Below are 16,659 nucleotides of genomic sequence, written 5' to 3'. Positions count from 1 at the left end.
CGGGGTCAGGGACGGGACAGGGACAGGGACAGGGACAGGGGCGGGGATGGGACAGGGACAGGGCAGGGACAGGGATAGGACAGGGACAGGGATGGGGACAGGGACAGGGATGGGACAGGGGTGGGACAGGGATGGGACAGGGATGGGGACGGGGACAGGGATGGGGACAGGGATGGGGACAGGGACAGGGATGGGGACAGGGATGGGGACAGGGACAGGGATGGGGACAGGGACAGGGATGGGGACAGGGATGGGGACGGGGACAGGGATGGGGACAGGGATGGGGACAGGGATGGGGACAGGGACAGGGATGGGGACAGGGACAGGGATGGGGACAGGGATGGGAATGGGGACGGGGACGGGGACAGGGATGGGGACAGGGACAGGGATGGGGACAGGGATGGGGACAGGGACAGTGACGGGGACAAGGATAGCAACAGGGACAGGGACAGGGACAGGGGACAGGGGACAGGGACGTGTCCCCAGCCCCGCGTGCCCACCCTGCCAGCCCCAAGCCGGGACCCCTCTCACCTTCGGTTTGGCGGAGCCGCTGCGGGTCGAGCCTGGAAAGGAGAGGGGAGAGGGGGGTTAGGGGGGTCCGGGGGGTGGGAATGAGCTGGGGAGGGGTCTGGGGTCGAGCTGGGGACACTGCCCCGAGCCCCCAAAGCAGGTTGGGGACACAGGGACTGTCACAGCCGCTGGCCCCTGGCAGGGAGGTGCCAGGAGGGGCTCCGGTGGTCACAGGGGGGGTCCCTGGCATTGCTCGCCTCACTCAGGGTGAGGAGTGGGGACAAGGGGGGACACACGCAGGCACAGCCAGGACACACAGCCAGGACCCCCGAGGTGGGACCCCAACCCTCCCGCGGCCACGGGGCACAGAGGGGACAGGGACAGGGCGCTGCCACCGCAGTGACACCGTGGGGAGGTGGCTCCGTGCCACGCTCGACCCCGGAGCGGGGGCTGGGACAGGCTGGGGGGTTACGGGGTGAAGAGGGGACACAGAGGGGACACAGAGGGGACACAGAGGGGACAGGCAGCCCTGCCACCACCGTGTGAAGGACGAGGACAGGACACAGACCCCTCTCCCGCCCCGCGTGCCCGGGACGGGGTTAGCAGCTGCTGACAACGAGAGAGGGGGAGGCAGAAAGGGGGTGCTGACCCCCCCCGGGGCTCTGGGACCCTCACACCCCCAGAGTCTGATGGCTCTGGGACACCCCAGAAATGCCACCACTGGCCAAGAAGAAGGGTGACAAAGATTTGGGGCTCCCCCAGTGTTGTTGGGGACAATGCCAGGCAGGACAGCGTCCCCTCCCCTCCCGTGTCCCCCCCTGCTCCCGCTCTCTCGAGGTCCCCCCGAGGGTTAGTGCGTGAGCAATGCACCCGGGATCAGACTGTACCCGCTCTAGCTCTCGAGGAGATCCGCTGGAGGAGGAAGAGGAGGAGGAGGAGGAAGAGGACAGCACAGAGAAGTTCGAGGAAAGAACGGAAGAGATCAGTCCAACGTCAAAGGCTCCCGGTCTCCGGGGTGGGGGTCCCGAGGGGGGTGGGCACCCAGAGGGACAAGGAGAGGCCACCGGAGGGGACAGGGTGGGCAGGGGGCTCCTGGGGCACCCCCAGGGGGTTTTTTGGAGGGGAGGGAGCTGGGATGCCCCGCTCGGGGCCGTGGCTGCCCCACAGAGGTGGGGACAGCGAGTTGGGAGGGGACAGCGAGTCGGGAGGGGCACCCCGGGGTGCCACCAGAGGAGGGGACAATGCCACAGGTGCTGCCCCTCACCTGCGGCGTCGCCGGGCGCCGCGGTCCTGCCGATGTTGGGCAGCAGGTACTCGATGTTGGGCACGGACTGCGCCTCCTTCTCGTCCACGGGGGTCTGCAGGGGGGTAAAAAAGGGGGTCAGGGGGCTGCCAAGAGCCCCCCCGGCTCCCAGCTGGGGGTCTGCACCCCCCTGACCCACAGCGGGACCCCCTGAGCGGGGCCAGGCCTCACCTTGTCACCCTTGTCCTCCTTGTCGCTGAAGAACCAGTCTGACTGTGGGGAGATGGGACGGGGGTCAGGAGCTCTGTCCCCACCCTCGGGGTGCAGCTCCTGCCCCCCACAACCTGCTGGATCTAATTATTACTAATAAAGTGGCTCCAAAGCTGTTGGATCTAATTATTAATAAGGTGGTTCTCAACCGGTTGGATTTAATCACTAATAAAGTGGTTCCCCACATGTTGGATCTAATTATCAATAAGGTGGCTCCCAATTTATTGGATCTAATTATTAATAAAGTGGCTCCCAACATGTTCAATATAATTATTAATAAAGTGGCTCCCAACTTATTGGATCTAATCATTAATAAGTTGGTTCCCAATTTATTTGATCTAATTATTAATGAAGTGGCTCCCAACCTGTTGGATGTAATTATTAATGAAGTGGCTCCCAACTTACTGGATCTAATTATTACTAATAAAGTGGCTCCAAATTTATTGGATCTAATTATTAATAAAGTGGCTCCCAACTTCTTGGATCTAATTATTACTAATAAAATGGCTTCAAACCTGTTGGATCTAATTATTAATAAAGTGGGTTCCAACTTATTTGGTCTAATTATCAATAAAGTGGCTCCCAACCTGTTGGATCTAATCATTAATGAAGTGGTTCCCAAACTTTTGGATCTAATTATCAATAAAGTGGTTCTCAATCAGTTGGATCTAATCATTAATGAAGTGGCTCCCAACTTATTTGATCTAATTATTAATAAAGTGGTTCTCAATCAGTTGGATTTAATCATTAATGAAGTGGCTCCCAACTTATTTGATCTAATTATCAATAAAGTGGTTCTCAATCAGTTGGATCTAATTATTAATAAAGTGGCTCCCAACTTATTTGATCTAATCATTAATGAAGTGGCTCCCAACTTATTGGATCTAATCATTAATGAAGTGGCTCCCAACCTGTTGGATTTAATCATTAATTGGCTCCCAACATGTTGGATCTAATTACTAATAAAATGGCTCCCAATTTATTGGATCTAATTATCAATAAGGTGGTTCTCAACCAGTTGGATTTAATCACTAATAAAGTGGTTCCCCACATGTTGGATCTAATTATCAATAAGGTGGCTCCCAATTTATTGGATCTAATTATTAATAAAGTGGCTCCCAACCTGTTCAATATAATTATTAATAAAGTGGCTCCCAACTTATTGGATCTAATCATTAATAAGTTGGTTCCCAATTTATTTGATCTAATTATTAATGAAGTGGCTCCAAACCTGTTGGATCTAATTATCAATAAAGTGGCTCCCAACCTGTTGGATCTAATCATTAATGAAGTGGTTCCCAAACTTTTGGATCTAATTATCAATAAAGTGGTTCTCAATCAGTTGGATCTAATTATTAATAAAGTGGCTCCAAATTAATTTGATCTAATTATCAATAAAGTGGCTCCCAACCTGTTGGATTTAATCATTAATGAAGTGGCTCCCAACTTATTTGATCTAATTATCAATAAAGTGGTTCTCAATCAGTTGGATCTAATTATTAATAAAGTGGCTCCAAATTTATTTGATCTAATTATCAATAAAGTGGCTCCCAACCTGTTGGATTTAATTATTAATGAAGTGGCTCCCAACCTGTTTGATTTAATCATTAATGAAGTGGCTCCCAACTTATTGTATCTAATTATTAATAAAGTTAATAAAGGCTCCCAACCAGTTGGATTTAATCCCCGATAACAGGACTGGGTGCCCCAGAGCCCCCACGAGTTTTTTATTCCCATTTCAGCCCCACTCACGTGCTGGATGAGCGTCTCCACGATCTTGTAGCGGTCGGGCATGTGCGTCACCATGTCGGTCATGTTGTCCTCGGACGTCCTCACCAGCGTGGGGCCGAACACCAGCGCCAGATTCCGGGGCTCCATCTGCCCCCAGACCCCCAGAGCCGGGTCAGAACTGCGGCCCAGCCCAGCCCGGGGGGCTTCAGGTGGGCCAGGAGACCCCCAGGTTAATGGGGGGGGTCTGTACCTTGTTCTTCTCCGAGTGGTCGGCGATGGTTTTCAGGTGACCCACCAGGAATTTGAGGGTCTCGTAGTAGTGGCCTGGAAGGTCACGGATCTGTGGGGAGGGCACTGGGTCACGTCTGTGCTGGCTGTCCCCACCCGAGGGGGGCTCCAGGGCGGTGTCCCCGTGTCCCCTACCAGCTTCCGCAGCGTCCTCATCCTCTCGCTGGCGTCTTCGATGCGGTTGGCTTCGATGAAGTCGTTGTATTTATCTAAAAGGATAAAGACACGAGGATGAAAAAAGGATAAAAAGGATAAAAAGGATAATAAAAAGGATAAAATCACGAGGGTGTCACAGCTGTGTGGAGGGGACAGGCCACCCCCACCCCAGGGTCAGGGACCCCCAGATGAACCAGTTGGATTTACTGGGGAAGGGTCTCAGTGCTGGTCCAGCTGCAGCGCAAGGAGGGACAAGGACAAGTGGCCTTGGTGACAGGGGGGCTGCACTGTCCCCACCGTGTGGTTGTGTCACTGGGTCTGGGGGCCTGTCCCCAGCCAGGGGGGTGGCTCTGGTGGCCTCAGGGGACAGGGACTCACCGTCGGTGAAGAGGGGCTCGGGCAGCTTTCGGAAGAAGGACTTGAGGAGGCTGCTGATGACGTTCAGGTCCTGCCACCGCTGCGGGGGACAGAAGGGGCTGCTCAGAGGGACAGCCGGGGACAGCCAGGGGACAGCCGGGGACAGCGGGATGAGGTCCCCAAGGCAGGGTAGGGCGGGGAAAGTCCCGAGGCACCGCAGCGGCGCGGAGAGGCGCAAGGGGACAGGGGTGTCCCCAGGGTGTCACCTGCAGGGCTGGCAGTGACCGCCAGGCGGCGCTGCCGCCCCAGGGAAGGTCACGGGGACGGGGCTGGAGGGGACAGGGCTGGAGGGGACAGGGACAACGGGGACAGGGACAATGGGGACAGGGATATTGGGGACAGGGACAACGGTGACAGGGACAATGGGGACAGGGATATTGGGGACAGGGACAACGGGGACAGGGACAATGGGGACAGGGATATTGGGGACAGGGACAACGGGGACAGGGACATTGGGGACAGGGACATTTGGGAAAGGGATAACGGGGACAGGGATAACAAGGACAGGGATAACGGGGACGGGGATTGGGGACAGGGATAACGGGGACAGGGACATTGGGGACAGGGATAACAGGGACAGGGACACTGGGGACAGGGACAACGGGGGACAGGGACAACGGGGACAGGGATAATGGGGACAGGGATATTGGGGACAGGGACAACGGGGACAGAGACATTGGGGACAGGGATGTTTGGAACAGAGATGGTGGCACAGGGATAATGGGACAGGGACAATGGGGACAGGGACAATGGAGACAGGGACAACGGGGACAGGGATAACAGGGACAGGAATAATGGGGACAGGGACATTGGGACAGGGACAATGGGGACAGGGATAACGGGGACAGGGACATTGGGGACAGGGACATTGAGGACAGGGACAATGGGGACAGGGATAACGGAGACAGGGACAATGGGGGCAGGGATAATGGGGACAGGGACACTGGGGACAGGGACACTGGGGACAGGGACATTGGGAACAGGGACACTGGGGACAAGGACATTGGGAACAGGGATAATGAGGACAGGAACATTGGGACAGGGACAACGGGGACAGGGATGATGATGGGGACAAGGATGGGGACAGGGACAATGGGGACAGGGATGATGGGGACAGGGATGATGGGGACAGGGATGATGATGGGGACAGGGATGATGACAGGAACAGGGATGATAACAAGGACCAGGATGATGATGGGGACAAGGATGGGGACAGGGACAATGGGGACAGGGATGATGATGGGGACAGGGACAACGGGGACAGGGATGATGGGGACAGGGATGATGACAGGAACACGGATGATAACAAGGACCAGGATGATGACGGAGACAGCGACGCTGACACAGCCCAGCAGAACATTCCAGAACCATGACAGGGATGGGGACCAGGACAGGGCCAGCCTTGGGGACAGTCCCCTGGCCTCACCTCGTCCTGCAGGTTGATCTCGGTGGCTCCCTTGTTGAGCTGCTCCTGCAGGCTGGACACCACGGCGTTGTTGCCGGGCACGCGGTAGATGCCCATGTACTCCAGCCCGCGGTCCTCCACCACCCTGCAGCACGCCTCCACGATCAGGGGCACGTTCTGCGGGCACACGGACGGGCTCAGGGCGTGCCAGGGCTGCGCTGAGTCCCCGAGGGTTGGTGACAGTGACACGGCCATACCTTGTTGTCCGGGGCAGGCTGACAATCCTCCAGCCTCACGCCGAAGGCGCGCGGCGCCGATTTCTTGTTCTTCTTCATGATGTTGATGCCCCACGGGGTTTTTTGGGAGCTGCTTTCATCTGGGGTGGGGGGAAAAATAGGAAAAAAATAGGATTAGTCAGGATGAATGGGAAGAGCAGCACTGAGGGGCGCAGAGCACCCCGGGTTTGCCATCCTGGGGTGTCCCAGGTACCTTTTGTGACAGCCGTGTCCTGCCTGGGGGACCGGGGCGCGCTGGTTCCCGTCTGCTTCAGGAACTCGGCTCGGATCCCCAGCCCGCGAGGGCCCTTGGGTGACGAGTCGGGCTTGGCGCCCGCAGGGCTGCAGGGAGAGCGGGGAGGGCTCAGGTGGGGCACGGCCAGGGGGGCACCAAACCTCCCGGTAAAGGTTGGTGGCATCACTCCCATCTCCTTCCCGGCCATCCTACAGGGACCCCCGGGGACCACCGGGCTGCTCCAGCCCTTAAAAGCACCACGGGGGCCACTCTGGGTGACCCCAGGCCAAACTGGGTGTGGGCGGCTCTTCCGTCACCGCCCAGTCCATTCGTCACCATCACGCCAGGGTGACAACGCCCCCGGGGGTCTCGGTGCCCCCCACCCCGGGTCCGTACCTCACTTTCCGGTAGTCGTTTAACTTCTTGCTGATAAGGGCTTGGCTGGCAAAACCGGGGTCCTGGGGAGGCAGAGAGAAGAGGGGAAGGGAGAGCTTGAGCAGCGCGTCCGCCGGGCGCCCCCGGGCGAGGCCACGCCGGGCCGGGCCGGGCAGGGGCAGCGCCAGGGCCCCGCTGCCCCCGGGGCAGCCGGAGCTCGTGGCCACACCGCTGTCCATCGCTCCAGGCCACGGAGCCGGACACGGGTGTGTCCTTCCACGGCACGCAGGCCTCCACCAACACGGAGACAGCCCCGCTGGAGGCTCCCGACAGCACCGCGGCGCCGGTGTCTGCCCAGGGAACTCCGCGTGTTCTGGCCTTGGAGTGGTTCTGATCCGGCAGAACCATCTGGTTCTGACCCATCAGCACTGTCCGGTTCCTATCACGGCAGAACCATCCAGTTCCAAACAAGCAGCACTGCTCGGTTCTGACCCAGCAGAACCCTCCAGTTCCAAACCAGCAGAACCATCCAGTTCTGACCTGGCAGAACCATCCAGTTCCAAACAAGCAGCACGGCTCGGTTCTGACCCAGCAGAACCATCCGGTTCCAAACCAGCAGAACCATCCAGTTCTGACCCAGAAGAAACATCTGGTTCTGACCCATCAGCACTGTCCGGTTCCTATCACGGCAGAACCATCCGGTTCCGATCCAGCAGCACTGCTCAGTTCTGACCCAGCAGAACCATCCAGTTCCAAACCAGCAGCACCATCCAGTTCTGACCTGGCAGAACCATCTGGTTCTGACCCATCAGTACTTTCTGGTTCCAATCGTGGCAGAACCATCCAGTTCCAACCCGGCAGAACCATCCGGTTCCAGTCCAGCAGCACCATCCAGTTCCAAACAAGCAGCACTGCTCGGTTCTGACCCAGCAGAACCCTCCAGTTCCAAACCAGCAGAACCATCCAGTTCCAGTCCAGCAGCACCATCCAGTTCTGACCCAGCAGAAACATCTGGTTCTGACCCATCAGCACTGTCCGGTTCCTATCATGGCAGAACCATCCAGTTCTGACCCAGCAGAACCCTCCAGTTCCAAACCAGCAGAACCATCCCGGCACCACTGTCTACAGCAGCACCATCCAGTTCCAACCCAGCAGCACTGCCCAGTTCCAATCTGGCAGCACCAGTTCTGACCCGGCAGCACCGGTTCTGATCCGGCAGCACCATCCCTGCCGCGCCCTCTGCACTGGGCTGTGCCGCACACCACCAGAACCGCTCCGAGCCCAACGCACCCTCTGGGCCCGGAGCTGCCACAACGCCACCACTGCCAGCAAACTGAGCCACCACTGCCACCAAACTGAGCCACCACTGTCACCAAACCGAGCCACGGTGGCACCATGGGCAGCCCAGCGCCACCACAGCATCGAGGATCCACGGCTGGAGCCTGGAGCGGCCCTGGGGGCAGCTCTGCCCCCCTCACACCGAGCTCTGCCCTCTCTCACCCGAGTCACTCTGCACAGCCCACGGCTGCCTCAGCCTCGGCAGCACCACAAGGGCACCGTGCCTGGACCTCTCTCTATGGCAGAGCCACCTCAAACCACGGCAGAGCCACGTCAAACCACGGCAGGGACAAGTTCCATGGCACAGCCACATCAAACCATGGCAGGGACACATCACACTACAGCAGGGACAGGCCACACCATGGCAGAGCCACGTCAAACCATGGCAGGGACATGTCAAACCCCGGCACAGCCACGTCACACTGTGGCAGGGACAAATCACGCCATGGCACAGCCACATCACACCTCACCAATGCCATGTCTCACCACGGCAGAGCCACACCAGAGCTTGGCAGAGCCAGGGCACACCACAGCAGGGACACGTCACACCATGGTGGGCACACATCACACCATGGCACAACCTCACCAAAGCCATGTCCCACCATGGCAGAGCCACACCGGACCATGGCAGAGCCATGGCCCACCACGGCAGAGCCACACCAGAGCTCGGCAGAGTCAGGGCACACCACGGCAGGGACAAGTCCCACCTTAGCACAACCATGTCACACCATGGCAGAGACATGTCACACCATGGCACAGCCACATTGCACCTCACCAATGCCATGTCCCACCATGGCAGAGCCACATCAGAGCTCGGCAGAACCACACCAGACCTTGGCAGAGCCACACTAGACCTCGGCATAGCCACACCAGAGCTCGGCAGAGCCATGTCCCACCATGGCAGAGCCACACTAGAGCTCGGCAGAGCCATGACCCATCACGGCAGAACCACACCAGAGCTCGGCAGAGCCACACCAGAGCTCGGCAGAGCCACACCAGAGCTCGGCAGGGCCATGGCCCACCATGGCAGAGCCACACCGGACCTCAGCAGAGGCACACTGGACCTTGGCAGAACCGTGTCCCACCATGGCAGAGCCCCAACACAGCTCGGCAGAGCCACACCAGAGCTCGGCAGAGCCATGGCCCACCATGGCAGAACCACACCAGAGCTCGGCAGAGCCATGGCCCACCATGGCAGAACCACACCAGACCTTGGCAGAGCCACACCAGAGCTCGGCAGAGGCACACTGGACCTCAGCAAAACCATGTCCCACCATGGCAGAGCCACACCAGAGCTCGGCAGAGCCACGGCCCACCATGGCAGAACCACACCAGAGCTCGGCAGGGCCATGGCCCACCATGGCAGAGCCACACCAGAGCTCAGCAGAACCACACCAGAGCTCGGCAGGGCCATGTCCCACCATGGCAGAGCCACACCAGAGCTCAGCAGAGCCACACCAGACCTCGGCAGAGCCACACCAGACCTCGGCAGAGCCACAAAGGCTCCCCCATCACCGCACAACCAAACGCCGCCACAGCGGCCCCGCCCGGAGAGCCGCGGCCCCTCCGCCGAGCATCCCACACCCCCTGCCCGGCCGGCGCCGCGGGGCCGCGCTCTTCTTGCAGCCCTGGGGGAGCGCGGCACGGGCCTGGCCGTGGCCTGGGGAAGCAGCACAAGGCAAAGAGCCGGAGAGAGCCGAGGCGGTTAGTGCCGGGAGAGCCAGAGGCAGCCGGGAGCGCCATGTGGCTCTCACCTCGCCCTCAGCCTTGCTGTTCTCCCTGATGACTTTGATCCAGGCCAGCATGTCTTCCCGATCCTCTGCCTGAAAGAGATATTCACAGAAGTCAGCGGTCGTCAGGCGGAAGACGTGCTTCCTCTTGGTCTCGCTGTAGGAGATGTCCACCAGGCACGCTTGGATGCTGATCGGCGGCTCCTCCTCACCTGGGGCCGGGGCGCAGGTCACCGCCTCCCGCCTGTCCTTGCACAGGTACAGCGAGTGGGTGCGCAGCACGGCGAAGACGCGCTTCCACTGCCGGATGCCTCCACCGACCTTCTGCGGGGACAAGGGACGGGGCACCGGCCTCAGGGAGCGGCTCTCCCCTTCTCCAGGTGGGCTCCGGGGTGGGTGAAGGTGAATCCCGGCCTACCTTCCCCTTTTTGGTGAGGATCTGCTTGCAGTGGAGCCAGCCCTCCTTCCTCACGGCGCTGAACGGCACGTCCGAGAGGTCGGAGGTCGAGTGTCTTTTGGAACGGGCGTCTTCAGACGCGCCCAGGCTGTCCAGGGACTGCGAGGGGTGGGAGGGAGGGGTCGGGGTGAGGCCACCGGCACCCCCTGCCCCACCAGGGACCCCTCCCCGAGGTGTTGAACCCTCCTCGGGTCGTTTAACCCTCCCCGAGGTGTTTAACCCACCCCGAGGTGTTTCACCCTCCCCGAGGTGTTTAACCCACCCCGAGGTCTTTCACCCTCCCCGAGGTGTTTAACCCTCCCGGAGGTGTTTAACCCACCCTGAGGTGTTTCACCCACCCCAAGGTGTTTAACCCTCTCTGAGGTGTTTAACCCACCCTGAGGTGTTTCACCCACCCCAAGGTGTTTAACCCACCCCGAGGTGTTTAACCCTCCCCGAGGTGTTTAACCCTCCCCGAAGTGTTTAACCCACCCCGAGGTGTTTAACCCTCCCCGAGGTGTTTAACCCTCCCCAAGGTGTTTAACCCACCCCGAGGTGTTTAACCCTCTCTGAGGTGTTTAACCCACCCGAGGTGTTTAACCCACCTCGAGGTGTTTAACCCACCCCGAGGTGTTTCACCCTCCCCGAAGTGTTTAACCCTCTCTGAGGTGTTTCACCCTCCCCGAGGTGTTTAACCCACCCCGAGGTGTTTCACCCTCCTGGAGGTGTTTAACACACCCGAGGTGTTTAACCCTCCCCGAGGTGTTTAACCCACCCGAGGTGTTTCACCCACCCCGAGGTGTTTAACCCTCCAGAGGTGTTTAACCCTTCCCGAGGTGTTTAACCCTCCCAGAGGTGTTTAACCCTCCCTGAGGTGTTTCACCCCACCCCGAGGTGTTTAACCCACCCGAGGTGTTTAACCCACCCGAGGTGTTTCACCCTCCCCGAGGTGTTTAACCTTCCCTGAGGTGTTTAACCCTCCCAGAGGTATTTAACCCTCTCTGAGGTGTTTTATTCACCACTCACCCCGTCGGTGAAGAAGCTCCTCAGCATGCGGAGGCTGGGCACCCGGCTGGGCATCCTCCTGTGGTGGGGGGAGAGCAGCCCCCATCAATGTGAGGGGGTCCCTGGGGGAAGGGGGGGCGGTGGGACCACAAGAGGAGGGGTCCAGCCCTACCTCAGGATCTTCCCCTCGTCCCTAAAGGCGTTCAGGCCGTCGTCGCATGACTTGGAGCGCTCGGTGGTGATGGCCAGCAGGTAGGAGGAGCGGCGGCCGGCCTTGATGCTGCCTGCGGCGGGGAGGGGAGGCAAAACCCACCCTGCTCAGCCTGGAGGGGCCGGGCAGGGCTCTGGAACGGGGGGCTGCGCCCCTCCGAGGCTCTCCCAGGGTGGTTCTCCCCCTCCCCAGCACTCACTGCAGTCCTGGGAGTAGTGGCGGGACAGGGCGAAGGCGAAGGTGGGCGAGGCGGGGCTGGTGGCCACGGCGGGCGCAGAGTTCATGGCGCTGGACACCACCGAGGAGGCCGGGACGTGCTTGGCCTTCAGGTCGATGCTGGGGCTGGTGGGTTCATCTGTGAGGGGGGTGGGCAGTGTTGGAGGGGGGGTTTGGGGGCAGGGGATGTCCCTGCTGGGACCCCCCAGTGCTTTGGGCGTGGGGGGTTTGGTGTCAGGGTTGGGTTGGGGACACGGTCCCACCCCCAGGAGATGATGGGGGACACGGACCCCCACCCACAGCAACCCTGAGACCCCCATCCCCTCTCCCAGCCACAGCAACCCTGAGACCCCCATCCCCTCTCCCAGCCACAGCAACCCTGAGACCCCCATCCCCTCTCCCAGCCACAGCAACCCTGAGACCCCCATCCCCTCTCCCAGCCACAGCAACCCTGAGACCCCCATCCCCTCTCCACCCCCTCCCTTCCCGTCCCGTCCCTCCCCGGAGCAGTGACAGGGCAGAGCTGTGGCCTCCCAAACCCCTCTGGAGATCCCAGAGGAGACAGCGGCAGGGACAGCCCTGTCCCCTCCCCAGAGCAGGGCTCCAGTTCACACCAGTAAGGGGCACCAGCAGCGGGGCAGGGGGAGCAGGACGAGCGGGAGGGGTGAGGGTGCCCAAACCCGAACCCTGCACCCCATCGGTGACCCCAGCCCTGCTCGGGGACAGCAAATCCAGGGGGGTGTGGGGCACTGTGGGGTGTGGGACTCTATGGGGTGAAGGGGGTACAGGGGTGGGGTTCAGAGGTGCAGGGCACTGTGGGGTGTGGGGCACTGTGGGGTGTGGGGCTCTGTGGGGTGTGGGGCACTGTGGGGTGTGGGGCACTGTGGGGTGAGGGGGGTACAGGGGTGGGGTTCAGAGGTGCACTGTGGGGTGCAGGACACAGTGGGGTGTGGGGCACTGTGGGGTGCAGACCTCTGTGGAGTACAGGATGCTGTGGTGTGAGGGGCGCTGTGGGGTACCAGGCACTGAGGGCACTGCCGGTGCAGCCCCCTCCCATCTCCACACTCTGCCCACAGTCCCCCCTGCACTTCTGACCCCCAAACTCGCCCTCCCCGCCACGGGACCCCCGAACCCCACTCCCCAGCCACGACCCCAGACTCACCGATGAAGGGGATGGACGCCAGCGAATCCTCGGGGGCCGCCAGCGGAGCCACTCTCCGTCCGGGCCGCTCGTTCCCCGGCCTGTCCCCTCTCCCCGCAGCCCCTGCCGGCTCCTCCGCCTCCTTCACCCCCTCGGCGAACACGAAATTCATCTGCCGGAGCGGCGCGGGCGCCTTGCGGCCCGTGGGCGGCTTCTGCCGCAGCACCACCTCCTCCCTGCGCTCCTCCGGCCGCTCGGCCGCCCGGCCGCCCTCCGGCTCCCGGGGCGCGCTGGACACAACCGGGGTGGTCACCGAGGGGACAGCAGGGCTGACCACGCTGTCCCTGAGCTGTCTCTGCGCGATGCTGAGGGCGGGCAGCCCGCCGAAGGCCGGGTCGCGGCAGGCCAGGGCGTGCAGCAGCCCGGTGCGGCGCTGGAAGGACGGGCTGTAGCTGCGGTAGCCGATGTAGCCCGAATCGTCGGCGCTCTGCAGGTTGGGCTGCGATGGGTGCTTCTGCACCGGCTCCCGCGACGAGGAGGAGGAGGAGGATGAGGAAGGAGCCAAAGGTGGGATAGGCTGCCCGGTGGTGACCACGGCGGCGGCACGGCAGAGCCTCTCGGGCGGCCACGCAGAGCGCTCCAGGTGCAGCGCGCCGGGCTCCAGCGCCTCCATGGAGCGGCCGTACCTGCCCAGGTAATGCTCGGAGCGGGCTCGGGGGGCCCAGCCCTCACGGCCGGCCTGCAGCAGGGTGTCGTGCGAGGCGCTGTGTGGCCAGCCCCGGCTGGCCGTGGCCACCAAGCCGCCCAGGCGGTCGTGGGACACGCTGCGGTAGCGCGGCATGGCGCGGTGCCGCTCCTCCGAGCGCCGCGGCTCCTGGCTGCAGAACCACCGCGACAGCGCCTGCTGGCACTCCTGGCGACCCGGCACACGCGACACGTCCCGGGGGGGCCACCCGGTTCCTGACAGCCCCCCGGTGCTTTCCTTGAAGCCGCAGTGAGTCCGGTGCTCCGGGAAGGGCTTGGGGACGCCGTAGGAGGCGGCGGTGGCGGCCGGGGACATCCCGTAGCGGTCGGGCGCGGAGGATGCGGGGTGGGAGAAGGAGCCGGGGTGCCCGTGGGGTGCGGTGGGGCGCGGGGAGGGACCCCCGGGCTGCGGCTCCTCGGGGCGGTGCGCGGGGCTGCCGCCGCCGGGGTCGCTGCGGGCGCCCAGAGGGGACGAGGGGCCGGTGGTGGCCGGGCGGGGGGCGCGGGGGTCCGGAGGCTGGCCCGGGGCGGGGTCGGCAGCCCGGGCCTGGAACGGGTAGGTCTTCCGTGGGTAGCAGAGGGGAGGGGGCTCGGGGATGCTCTGAGCCCCCCCGGAGTAGGGCTCGTTGCCTTTCAGGTAGGCGTCCTGGGAATAGGCCTGGAGGGGGGGACAGCGGGTCAGGGAGGGGGGACAGGGTGACAACGCTCCGCGTTCCCACCCTGGGGATGCTCCCTGCATCCCCCAAGCCCTGAGGAAAAATCCCGGGGGGTCAGCTGGGCTGGGCTGGGCTGGGCTGGGCTGGGCTGGGCTGGGCTGGGCTGGGCTGGACTGGGATGGGCTGGGATGGGCTGGGCTGGGATGGGCTGGGCTGGGCTGGGCTGGGATGGGATGGGATGGGATGGGATGGGATGGGATGGGATGGGATGGGATGGGATGGGATGGGCCGGGCTGGGATGGGCTGGGATGGGCTGGGCTGGACTGGGATGGGCTGGACTGGACTGGGCTGGGCTGGACTGGGCTGGGCTGGGCTGGGCTGGACTGGGATGGGCTGGACTGGACTGGGATGGGCTGGGCTGGGCTGGACTGGGATGGGCTGGGCTGGGCCGGGCCGGGCTGGGCTGGACTGGACGGGACTGGACTGGACTGGACTGGACTGGACTGGACTGGACTGGACTGGGCTGGGCTGGGCTGGGCTGGGCCGGGCTGGGCTGGGCTGGGCCGGTCTGGGCCGGGCTGGGCTGGCCTGGGCTGGATGCAGCCCCCCCAAATCCATCCCTCTTTCCCACGGGGTCCCCCCGGCTCCAGGCAGTGCTGGCAGCAGCCCCAGCCCCTCTGCTGCCCCCTCCCCTCCTTCCTAAAACGCCCCGGCACGGCCACCCCTGCTGGCCCCTCTCACTTTTCCCAGAGCAGGCTCAGATGGAGACCCCAAAACGGAAAGGGGACCCCAAAAGCCACTGAATATCCAAGCTGAGGTGGGAGGAGCATCAGGAGGAGCCCCCCGCACACCCCTCGGCTCAGGCCACCCTGCCAGGGCCACTGTCACCCCCAGATCCTGCCACACCCCTGGCAGAGGCACTTGGGGGGGATCCAGGGATAAGCCAGACCCCGAAACCTGGGAGAATTCATCCTCCAGCTGCGCCTAAGGGTGCTCCCCAAAATCAGAGGGGACACATCCCCCCAGTGCCCCCAGTTCTGCACCCATGGCTCCTCCAGGGATGCCAATGGAGCCCTGTCCTCAAGTGTCCCCAATGGTCCCCAAGGGTCCCCAAGGGTCCTCAAGGGTCCTCAAGTGTCCCCAAGGGTCTCCAAGTGTCCCCAAGGGTCCCCAAGGGTCCCCAAGGGTCCTCAAGGGTCCCCAAGTGTCCCCAAGGGTCCCCAAGGGTCCTCAAGTGTCCTCAAGTGTCCCTAAGTGTCCCCAAGTGTCCCCAAGTGTCCCCAAGTGTCCCCAAGGGTCCCCAAGTGTCCTCAAGGGTCCTCAAGTGTCCCCAGGTGTTCCCAAGGGTCCTCAAGTGTCCCCAAGGGTCTCCAAGTGTCCGCAAGTGTCTCCAAGTGTCCCCAAGGGTCCTCAAGTGTCCTCAAGGGTCTCCAAGTGTCCCCAAGTGTCCCCAAGGGTCCTCAAGTGTCTCTAAGTGTCCCCAAGTGTCCCCAAGGGTCCTCAAGTGTCCCCAAGTGTCCCCAAGGGTCTCCAAGTGTCCCCAAGGGTCCCCAAGGGTCCCTAAGGGTCCTCAAGTGTCCCCAAGTGTCCCCAAGGGTCTCCAAGTGTCCCCAAGGGTCCCCAAGGGTCCCTAAGTGTCCCCAAATGTCCCCAAGTGTCCCCAAGGCCCAACAAACTCACCAGCTGGAGGATGTCCTCGTCCTTGGGCATGATGGAGAGCTCCAGCACATCGTCACTGCAGGACAGGGGACACAGAGGTCACACCAGACAGGGTCAGTCCCCACCTGTCCCCAAGATCACACCTGGCTGGGTCCCCCCCCAAATGAGCGTCCCTGTCCCCAGGTGATGGTGACAGCACTTTGTTGCTGCCTGTCCCCGGTCACCCAAGGGCCCCTGTCACACCTCGGGGTGACACCCAAGGGACAGAGCCTGCTGTGACGTGTCCCCATCGTGTCACCTCACCTGTTCTGGATCAGGGCGATCACCTGCGAGTAGGTTTTCCCGATGATGCTCTCCCCGTTCACCTTGACCAGGCGGTCACCTGCAGAGCCCGGGAAGGGGACAGTGTCACCACCAGGGAGTGGTGGCACCTGGATGTCACCACGGTCACTCAGGGCAGGGTTTGAGCAGATCCCGTGGTGGCAAAAGGGGGACCCCAAACCCAGGAGAACCCCCGGGGGACCCCAAACTCAGGAGAACCCTGGGGGACCCCAAACCCAAGGGGGAACCCCGGGGACCCCAAACCCAAGGGGGAACCCCGGGGACCCCAAATCCAGG

At 62.1% G+C, this 16,659-nt stretch overlaps 1 protein-coding gene across 2 annotated transcripts in view; it reads right to left on the bottom strand.

The window, feature by feature from the left end:
• Positions 1-16,659, bottom strand: part of ARHGAP23 (Rho GTPase activating protein 23) — a 50,224-nt gene that overhangs the window by 3,822 nt on the left and 29,743 nt on the right. For both annotated transcript variants that reach the window (XM_063425197.1, XM_063425196.1), the window contains 19 exons: positions 16,345-16,423; positions 16,063-16,117; positions 13,004-14,384; positions 11,825-11,980; positions 11,587-11,698; positions 11,436-11,493; positions 10,392-10,529; positions 9,998-10,297; positions 6,927-6,988; positions 6,510-6,637; positions 6,278-6,396; positions 6,042-6,197; positions 4,577-4,655; positions 4,178-4,251; positions 4,005-4,094; positions 3,776-3,901; positions 1,985-2,026; positions 1,775-1,868; positions 532-563 (listed from right to left, as the gene is read on the bottom strand). In XM_063425197.1, coding sequence (XP_063281267.1) covers positions 532-563; positions 1,775-1,868; positions 1,985-2,026; positions 3,776-3,901; positions 4,005-4,094; positions 4,178-4,251; positions 4,577-4,655; positions 6,042-6,197; positions 6,278-6,396; positions 6,510-6,637; positions 6,927-6,988; positions 9,998-10,297; positions 10,392-10,529; positions 11,436-11,493; positions 11,587-11,698; positions 11,825-11,980; positions 13,004-14,384; positions 16,063-16,117; positions 16,345-16,423 — 3,281 coding nt within the window. The remainder of the gene's footprint in view (positions 1-531; positions 564-1,774; positions 1,869-1,984; positions 2,027-3,775; positions 3,902-4,004; positions 4,095-4,177; positions 4,252-4,576; positions 4,656-6,041; positions 6,198-6,277; positions 6,397-6,509; positions 6,638-6,926; positions 6,989-9,997; positions 10,298-10,391; positions 10,530-11,435; positions 11,494-11,586; positions 11,699-11,824; positions 11,981-13,003; positions 14,385-16,062; positions 16,118-16,344; positions 16,424-16,659) is intronic.

The sequence above is a fragment of the Prinia subflava genome, unplaced genomic scaffold (genome assembly GCF_021018805.1).
Source record: "Prinia subflava isolate CZ2003 ecotype Zambia unplaced genomic scaffold, Cam_Psub_1.2 scaffold_58_NEW, whole genome shotgun sequence".
In the NCBI taxonomy this organism is placed as follows: Eukaryota; Metazoa; Chordata; class Aves; order Passeriformes; family Cisticolidae; genus Prinia; species Prinia subflava.
The sequence above is the reverse complement of the archived record's forward strand: the minus strand, read 5'-3'. Positions and strand labels throughout refer to the sequence as shown.